A 9,399-nucleotide genomic window follows, 5' to 3' on the forward strand; every position below is an offset into this window, starting at 1 on the left:
ATTTTAAAAACATAAATAATAGAAAAATGAGAGTAATACAACAACACTATTTTTACTCTTATGAAAGAAGTTTTTCTAATACTTCTTAAAAACAGCAAACAAATAAAAAAACTATAAACGAAATATTAACTACAGAGATAAAGTTTTACTTCTGATACTCCTATGAAAGATCATTACCTGTTTTTTTTTTTTCTTAAAAGGACAAACAAGCAAACCAATGCATCCCTAATTAATCAAGGAATTAACTACTTTCTGTCACATTAATGTTCAATTTCCAACCCAAATAACATCCAATGGCATCATATATATCATACATAGTTATAAACAAATGATGTTTTCAACACGAAATTGTGTTAATGCAAGCAAGAGTAACATCAGCATTCATAGATTCATTTGAAGGAACCTTGAGGACCCCAATTAGGCAGTGAACAATCTGAATTAATACTGAGATCCTTGATAGTTCGGCTTGATTTTATAGGCACTGAAAGGCCCTTAAAGCTTGGAGATCTTTGCTGGTTACCACTAAACTTGGCCATCCTACCACCACTAAGCACCTCACTGTTAATGGAAGATGCAATTGATAGCTTTTTCTTGCATGGTGAATAGCTATCAGAATTCATGTCAATGTTCCCCCCGGTCCTTATTTTTGGTGAGCTTGTTGATCTTGCTTTTGCTTTGGCTGATTCTGTTGCAGCCATGTATGCTGGAGTTGCAGGAGAGCTTGAAAATGACTGGTCTTCTCCCACAGAACACTGTCTCCTATGAGGAAAAGATCTTCTTGAACCCATTGTAGGAGAATCCAATCCTTCAACTGTATTTTGCCTGTTAATACTTCTCACCTTAAGTTGTCTGCTTCCATATTCGTCTCCACTCCTAGCATGAGAGCTAAAAACTGAGTCTAAATCTTCAAGTTCTTTGCTCTTTGAAAGTTGTGTATCTACCCACTGCTCTAGCCAGTATCTCCATCTTCCATTTACTTTACTTCTTTCTGACTCTGCTGACCTCTGTATGGTTTCTGTTGGTTAGTTTGAAAACCTTAATCTACAAAACAACCAGGTAAAAGCAAATGAAAGAGAACAAGCTTACTCTATGGTTAAATGAGTATTCTTTTATTCTTTCTCTCTTGAGAACCGTTTCTTTCATGCTTATGCAAGAGCTGTCTAACTCTTCCTTCGATGGAGTGCTCTCATCACACTTTCTTTCACTGTTTGAGTCCATCTGAAATGAGAAAACCATGTTTCAAATTCTAAACTGTACAATGATATGTAGCAAACAGAAACAACATAATTGATAAAAAAGCAGAATGTGGCTGTAGCAGTTTGATAATTAACAGCTGCAATGTGATGATGTAGTGTAACCTGTTACGCTCACCCTAATTATCTTGTCTTTTGAATCATGCAACTCTTCATTTTCAGTGTAGTCACATCTCCCTTCAACCATTTGAAGCCTCCTTGCACAGACCTGTGATTGGATGCTCACAATGGACTGCAAGCACTTAAGAGTACTCATAGCTTGGCGTCTTACTGCTCTGCCACGAATGATAGCTTGTAGTTTCACTATTCCCTTCAATGCCCTCAAAGCCTTCCTAGCCTGTGAATAGGAGAACACAATGGCAAAGAATAGAGTAAGCTGACTTTGGTTTCTTCTTCCACTTATTAGTATTAGTTTCTGTCACTACTAGTATTATTCTTTTTTCTAATTTTAGTTAACTCTTTTGTTCTCTTTGGAGTTGAATTTTGTAAAATGTTTGAAGAAATATCTTAGTATCTGACAAATTTCAGCTTATAGTACCTGATTCACATGTCTCTCATTAAAGTCAAGTTTGCATAAAATTCTGTATAAGCACTTATATGAGAAAAGGTTATGCAAAGAGTTCTTAAGGTGACACAAATCAAAGAAAACAAGTTGGACAAACTCACTCACCAGGTAACCCCTAAATGCAGTTTGAATTTTGATGACTGCAGCAGATTCTTGAATGTCCCTCTTGCACTGGTGTGCGAACTGAGGAGCAGCATTACTAGTTTTGAGAGGTTGAGATTCTTCTGACTTTTCTTTGCAAATAAGGGTAGATTGTGAGACCCCAGTGAGGCGAACAACCTCAACAGCAGCATGTGCAGCAGTAACAGCAGCTTCAGCAGCTGCTGCTGAGGCAATGGCCACTGTTAAAGCATGCTTGCTTTGTTCTTCCTCTGCTTCGCTTAGTGTTGTCTCTTTTGATGGAAGTGGAGCTGTAATTGAAGGTAATCTCTTGTTCTTTAGCCTTCCAAATATCCATTTCCTTCTTTTATCCTTAAGAAAGAAAGAAGTTCTCTGTCTCATGAGAAACAGAATCTAAGTCAAAGACTTGATTTTAAGAAACAAGCTCAAGACTTACCTTATCTTGTGTGGGATCCCTCAAAAAGAGCCTCTTCACCAGACTAAACCAGCTCTTCTTCTTGGCCATTTAACAATGTCACATGGGTCAGCTTCAACGTCTGTGATCTGAAAATTTGCCAATTAGCATATCCTCTTCTACACAATATATCTTGGTTTGTGGTTACCTAAATCTAAACTTCTCCAATCACTTTTGAAGAGTGGATGTGTGAAATGTACGATTGTTTGGTGGCGAGGCATTGATTTAAGTATTGTAATTGTACAACTAAAACGTTAGACGTGTCCAAAAAGACGAAACAGTTTGCAGAACTTGTCGTAGATTTAGATTCTTAGTTGAATAAGTAGTGACAGCAAAGTCCAAACACATGTACACGAATCAGAACCTTGATTTCTGAGCAAAATTAAGCATGAATGCACACAAACCAAGATAGTTGGGATAAATTAGGAACAGATTTGGAGAGAGATCCAAGTTAATTACTTACCCATTTTCCGGAATCCAATAAAAAAGACTATTGCCAGCGTTTCAAAAGAGCTTGGTGCATGGGAACAAGTGCATTGCTGTCATTCATTATAGTCAGATGGAATAGCCTTGAAACCAGCAAACATTCTTTATAATATCAGTTACCCAAACCAAGAATGTGGAACTTTGGGTGGATTTCATCAGTGAATGTGCACAAATTCCAAGACTTTTTCCTCTATAGGAGCAGAAATTCCTATTCCTGGCTAGCACTGAAAACCTCTTGTGGAGTGGATATGACTTTTATGTGGGTGCAACTGCAATCATTCATAATTTCCCTCTTCATCAATCTTCATGATGAGTTTCTCCTGTTCCAAAATGTGGGGTCTCCAAGAGAAAGTAATGCTCAAGAGCCATTCCTCTTGAACTTCATGGGTCCTGCTGTTCTCATTTTCTCTCCATCTCTCTTTTTTCCAACTGTAGCAGACATGTTCATATGTCTGTTGGGTTTGAAATGACAGAACAGCCCCTTATTGATCTCTGATACCATCACCAAATACCAAGCAATAGACTACTACCCTTCAATTTTTTGTATGTGCTTGTGAATTAGCCGAGGGAGGGTAGGGTCAGAACTTCATGTGGTATACGTATGACTACCATATACTAACTTGTTATAGAAAAATAGACAGAGATAGAGATCTAAATATATGTATGGCAGTGCTTTGCACCACTTGTCATGTCTTTGTATCATACAAGTTTGGCCTAAACATAAATTGAGCTTGCTTTTTGTATGTATGGAAATGGAAATGTAGAGAGCAAGACTTAAATACTCTCACACTTGATTTGTTTGTTTGATCCTGAACAGTTAGGCATGTGTGAGAGTAGTCACATCAAGTAGAGAGATATGAAGGTGTGAATATATGTACGATTAGCATTATTAGAAATGTAGTATGACAGTGTTAGAGAAGCATTGGGAGACATTGTTGACATTGTTGACATAGTTACAGGTAGGTGTGGGGAAGTGCATAATTGAGCAGTGTGGAGAGTGGACACATAATGTGGAAAGGGTAGGGAATGTGGGGGAAAAAAACAAAGGAGATTTGGTTTATAAGAGGGAAGACAGCTGTAAAAGGACCCAAAAAGAGGAATTGTCATAATACATTCTCACCACATCTTTTGAAAAAGAGTTAAGTTTAAGAGAGAGAGTTTGGTTTGGTTGTAGCTAGAGAAGCAAAAGGAGAAAGTGTGAGACTAGAGTTTACTTAGAAAACAAGTGTTGGATGGTGATGAAAATAGATGGTTGTCTAGTGGAAAATAGACTAATCATGCAGGTTTTGTTAGCGTTGTCCATCAGGACCAACTCTAACTGCAGCATTAAATGAGAGTTTTGGAGACATCACGTTTGAGAAACTAAATAGATCAGAACATTGTAAGGAAAATGTTGAATGAAAACGAAATTGCCTTCATACCAACTCAAATAGCGTGTGCTGCTGAACAAGGGTTTTACTTAGATATAAGAGGATCCAACCCACCAAATCTCCCACTTTGGCACTTTTGTTTGATTTTTATGAAGAACTAAATTGCTAGTATTATTATGTTTTATGTATGCTAAAATTAATGTTCTATATGTAATTTTGTTCATGTTAATATCAAGTAATAAAATTAGGATGATTATAACTACTAAATAGAATATTTATATTTGAATAATAAGTATTAACAAACAGTTATGTATAAGGCTTAATTAAATATAAGGCTTACTTAATTCTTACTTTGAGTTTGGGTGACATATTTTAAGTTGGTCTTCAATTAAAAAAAAAGTTCAATTACATCTTAATTTTTGAAAAGAAATTTAATTGTATTTTATTTTTTGAAAAAGTGTTTCAATTAAGTCTTTTATAAAAAACTATAATGACATTAGTATGTCTTGTGTTAATATGTGGTTTTTTAATTTTTTAATGTTTTTGTAAAAAATTTTATTGTCACTGACACATGACTCACAGTGTTACATGTTTGAGATAATATCACATGTCATAATAAATATCAAATGTTTCAATTTAATCTTATTATATGTTTCTTTAACTCAATTTAGTTTAATTTTTTTTTTCAAAATGAAATAATATTGTCCTTCTCCAATTGAGACAGAATTATTATTTATATAAATTTTATACTAATATTTTTATTAAAAATAATTTTTTAACATATTACATTGTTATATATTATTAATTCATGTTTTTCTTATAAGATTAAAATTAATTAAGTATAAATATTTTCACAAAAAAAGTTAGTATTTAAATTAATATATTATTAATCAATAATTTTTTATAAGAATAAATTAATTAATATCATTTATACAAATAATAGATTTGGTCCTTTTTACTTGAGACCAAATTTATTAATTGTATAAATGTTATATTAATATTCATATTAAAATTTAGTAGTAAGTCATGGATAATAAAACATAGGTTAATAATATACAATAATGTAATAAGTTAAAAAGTCAATTTAAAAAAAAATATCAGTATAACATTTACAAAAAGAATAAACTTTGTCTCAATTTAGAGAGGACAATATTATTCAATTTAAAAGAAAATTGAACTAAATTGAATTAAAGAGACATATAAAATGATTAAATTGAAATAAAGTCAATAAAACTTAGCATTGACAATGACACATAGTACCCTCTCATGTATCACCCCAAGAATTTGACAAGTGGCAACACAATTTTTTACAAATAAAATAAAATAAAATTAAGAAAACCACATATTAATACGTGACGTTAGTGTTGTTAGTAATTTTAAAAGATCTAATTGACACATTTTTTAAAAGTTATGACGCAATTGAAACTTTTTTCAAAATTTAGAACTCAATTGAAACTTTTTTAAAAGCGAGGACCAATTTCAAAAGTTTCAACCAAAATGGAGACCAAACATGTAATTGAACCTAAATATATATTCATAGTCTTCTAAGTTTTTTAAAATATGCAGAAAACTATCTTTCAAAATATAAAACTAATACAACATATATATAATTGTAATAACTAAAACTATATAAACATAGTCAAACAAATATCATTAACACTTTACTATACTCATTATTGTCCACTAATACTATCATTTATTCACCTATAACATACAATAATGGTTAAATATATGTTTTAGTCCTCATATTTGTTCCTCATTCTCAATTACGTCCTTATGTTTTTTTTGTCCCAATTGCATCCTAATATTTGTAATTTGAGACAATTAAGCCCCCTCCGTTTATTTTTGTCCCAATTACATCCTAATATTTGTAAATTTGAGACAATTAAGCCCTCTCAATTGGCCTACGACGTTAATTCAGTTAACGGAGAGAGCTTAATTGTCTCAAATTTACAAATATTAGGATGCAATTGGGACAAAACAAAACATGAGGACCTAATTGAGAAAGAGAAACAAATATGAGGACTAAAACATATATTTAACTTACAATAATAACTGGTGGATAAAACACAAACTAAATAAAAAACAACATAAACTAGTACAATTATAATTAAACATAAAATTCATGCAATTATCATCTCATAATCGAGGTAAAGTTCTCCTAAATTCAACCATTCATAATTTCAATACAAAATCAATTGTCTACATAAAAACTATGCCTTCAGTGGTACAAAATATAACCATAGCCAAAAAAACTCACACATTTGACTATACTTGTAACACACGTGTACCGAGTAGACTCAAAAATTCTACATTTGTCATGTTATTTCACAATTCCAAGGAGTCCATTCTCACAAAGCAATAAATAGGACCAATGTCCCTTCAAGCATGACACAATAAATTTCTTATACCCAATCATATTTCATATTGAAATACCAAATGGTAAGAATCTCCAATTTGATATATATTCTCTATGTGAGTTTGTTACTAGTAGATTTAGGCTAATCTTATCAAAATACAGTGATAACTTTAAACTCTAAATCTAACCTAGTTGTCGTAACCAAAATCATGATAGAACGATGGACTAAGCAATAAAGAGTTTGAAACAAAGAATTTAAAGTTATCACTATAATTTATTCTGAAAAATTACGAAAAAAATCAAAATAATAAAACATGATCTATGAGATCAAATTATGGACATGAGAATTAATTATAATTTATGTACCTTTAATTAAACATTGAAAAAAAAATGTGATTTTTCAAAATATTTAACTTTCTTTGGAAATAAAAATAAAAGACTTTACAAATGAAACAAAAGTGTTTTTTTTAATGAACAAAACCAAACAAATATTAATCTCCGCTCCTACGTATTTGCATTGTAAATCAAAATTTTCGTTTTAGATGAAAAACTATTTGGAAATTATTTTAAATCTTTTGAAAGTAAACTCGACAGAATTGAATAGTAAGAATTCTCTTATAGTTAGTACGAATGATTATTAAATAAATATTTTTTATATTTAACAAATAATTCAAAAGATATAATAAAAACATAAAAAAATATATATTTATAAAGATTAAAAAATTCTTGTTGTTCATGACTGTATTGTGAAAATTTTCAAGAATAAACATAAAAAAGTTTAACACTAATAAATCATGGACAAATCTATATAAGATATCAAACAATATTCTCAATACAAAATCTTAAAATAATTAGTTTACAAATGGTTTTAGGTATATATTGTTCATTTGGATACTTCTTCTTACACCTCCATAGTTTTTTCATGTACCTCCATATATTTAAAAATTTCAACTTTACCCTTTTTTTATTTTGAATTTTGAAATATGCAAGCCAGAAATGTTTCGAATTATACAATTTGAAATAGATATTTATATTTTGGATCGTAATCTCAAGCGAAAAATAAAAAATGCCTTCCAAATAAAAAATTGCAATAAAAAAACCATAAATTGTATCAACACTGATATACTATTTATGCTCAAGGGAAGGTGGAAGAAGGAGAAAAGTGATAAGAAAGGTGCAAGGAGGGTGATGAGGGTAAGCGGAAGATACACATGAATACATACGTTTTAATATAATTCTAACTACACATAGAAAATTTATATCAATAATCTCAATATATGTATGACTACAAAAGATTCTAATTTACCTAAGTTCACAAGCATAATTTCAAAGACCGGATACAACCTATAGTAATACATAATAAATAAAATAAAAAAAGAATTTACTCTAATCCCAAATTTGATCATACATATGTATTGCTCTCACCACCAAAAGTTCTAAGAGTTCACATCTTTAATAGATAAAGGATATGGTAAAAAAATTTAGATAGATGACAGAGAAAAATTTAGAAAAAATATTTTAGAAAGATATAATGACTTTTATAAAAGGAACTCGTCTCATATAAATTTTATTTATAAATTTTATAGTTTAATATTTTAATAGTAAAATAGTCTAGTATCATTTATACTGTTAAATGATTTTCTAGATTCCTGCGTACAGTATATGTTACATAAATGTAAAACCAATAATCATATTTAGAGATAACAAGTCAGATTTGCACTCTCGATCTAGATTGAAGTTTTCAACCTATTAGCTTTGACCCATTCAGCCTCCTGACTCACTAGTTTGATGACTTAGGGTTAGAGTAGATGAGCCAACTTATCAAATATGTTTTTTTTTTTTTTAAATAAAAAATAAAATAAAAATAATTAAAAATATTTTTTTAATAATGTATTACTTAAAGGATGCAAATATATAAAAACATTGTAAATTAAATTATTAATAGTTATAAAATAAGTTTCAATTATTAATTATAATACATAAATTTAAAATGTAAAAAATAATAATTATTTTAATTTATTTAATTAAAAAAATTAATCTATTAAAACTTGGAAAAGATTTATATAAGGTTTAAACCCTTAAATCGTCCCTATTTTTGGGACTGATTCCCAATTTTATCCCTCAGTTATTAAAACTCCCAATTTGGTCCTCATAAGAGCCAATTTGAATGAAATTGACCCTTTCCGTTAAATAAAGTTAACAGCGTCAAATATTTTGTCAGTACAGTAAATGAGGTGTTATCTTATGCACAGGTGTCATGCAACGTGTCATTGATCTGATGAAACATGGATTTTTTAAAAAATTAAAAATTAAAAAGCAACAAGATCTGTTCCATTTTCAGCCACAACATTGATGCCATCTTCTCTGCGATAACCTCCTGCTGCAATAAAACTTCCATTGAAGGCCTTTCTCATAGGGAGAAGGCTGTGAGAGCACTCATCACTTCGATCATTTACTGCGTCTTTCATGAATTGCTCAAGTAGGTAGCCATGAGCACCGTGGATCTCAACCCCATCAAAGCCTACGCATGGGTTTTGTACTGCTGTTAGATACCTTATCTAAAATTTTAACATTAGCACATNTGTAGGAAACATTGTNAATTAAGTTACCAGCTTCAATAGCATTCCTTGCAGCAAGTCTGAAATCATTCACAACATGAGGAATTTCATCTGTCTTTAGCCTCCTTGGTATTCTACTCTCGTTTGTTGTTTCCTCGGCGCCTTTGCTTCCCGTTTGTTGTTTCAATGGCTTGTCGGTGGATGATATTGGGGCTTGCCCATTTGGCTGAAAAT

General features: G+C 30.9%; 2 protein-coding genes across 3 annotated transcripts in view; both read right to left on the bottom strand.

The window, feature by feature from the left end:
• Window positions 1-229: 229 nt before the first annotated feature.
• On the bottom strand, window positions 230-3,348 carry LOC106779375 (protein IQ-DOMAIN 14). Of its 2 annotated transcripts, XM_014667470.2 has the most exons (6): window positions 2,856-3,348; window positions 2,375-2,481; window positions 1,924-2,289; window positions 1,372-1,590; window positions 1,087-1,218; window positions 230-1,004 (listed from the first exon to the last, which is right to left on the bottom strand). In XM_014667470.2, the coding sequence occupies exons 2-6, from the start codon at window positions 2,441-2,443 to the stop codon at window positions 390-392; spliced, it is 1,401 nt and encodes a 466-aa protein (XP_014522956.1). In that variant the 5' UTR covers window positions 2,444-2,481; window positions 2,856-3,348; the 3' UTR covers window positions 230-389. The 2 variants fall into 2 exon arrangements, with proteins under 2 accessions (XP_014522956.1, XP_014522964.1); XM_014667478.2 differs by lacking the exon at window positions 2,856-3,348 and having other exon boundaries at window positions 2,375-2,795.
• A 5,568-nt stretch (window positions 3,349-8,916) lies between these two features.
• The window catches only part of LOC111242672 (putative 12-oxophytodienoate reductase-like protein 1), a 987-nt gene continuing 504 nt past the window's right edge, over window positions 8,917-9,399 (bottom strand). The window contains exons 2-3 of the mRNA XM_022787086.1: window positions 9,217-9,391; window positions 8,917-9,128 (exon numbers count right to left, since the gene is read on the bottom strand). Of these exons, the coding sequence (XP_022642807.1) occupies window positions 8,917-9,128; window positions 9,217-9,391 (387 nt within the window). The remainder of the gene's footprint in view (window positions 9,129-9,216; window positions 9,392-9,399) is intronic.

Source organism: Vigna radiata, chromosome 2 (assembly GCF_000741045.1).
Source record: "Vigna radiata var. radiata cultivar VC1973A chromosome 2, Vradiata_ver6, whole genome shotgun sequence".
Taxonomy (NCBI): Eukaryota; Viridiplantae; Streptophyta; class Magnoliopsida; order Fabales; family Fabaceae; genus Vigna; species Vigna radiata.

Bases quoted from the DNA above. Each gene is read 5' to 3' on its own strand.
- LOC106779375 (XM_014667470.2), bottom strand. From the start codon at position 2,443: ATGGCCAAGAAGAAGAGCTGGTTTAGTCTGGTGAAGAGGCTCTTTTTG. The intron at 1,591-1,923 runs GTGAGTGAGTTT...TCCTATTCACAG, and splicing joins CTGCATTTAGGGGTTACCTG to GCTAGGAAGGCTTTGAGGGC. The intron at 1,005-1,086 runs GTAAGCTTGTTC...GAAACCATACAG, and splicing joins AATACTCATTTAACCATAGA to AGGTCAGCAGAGTCAGAAAG.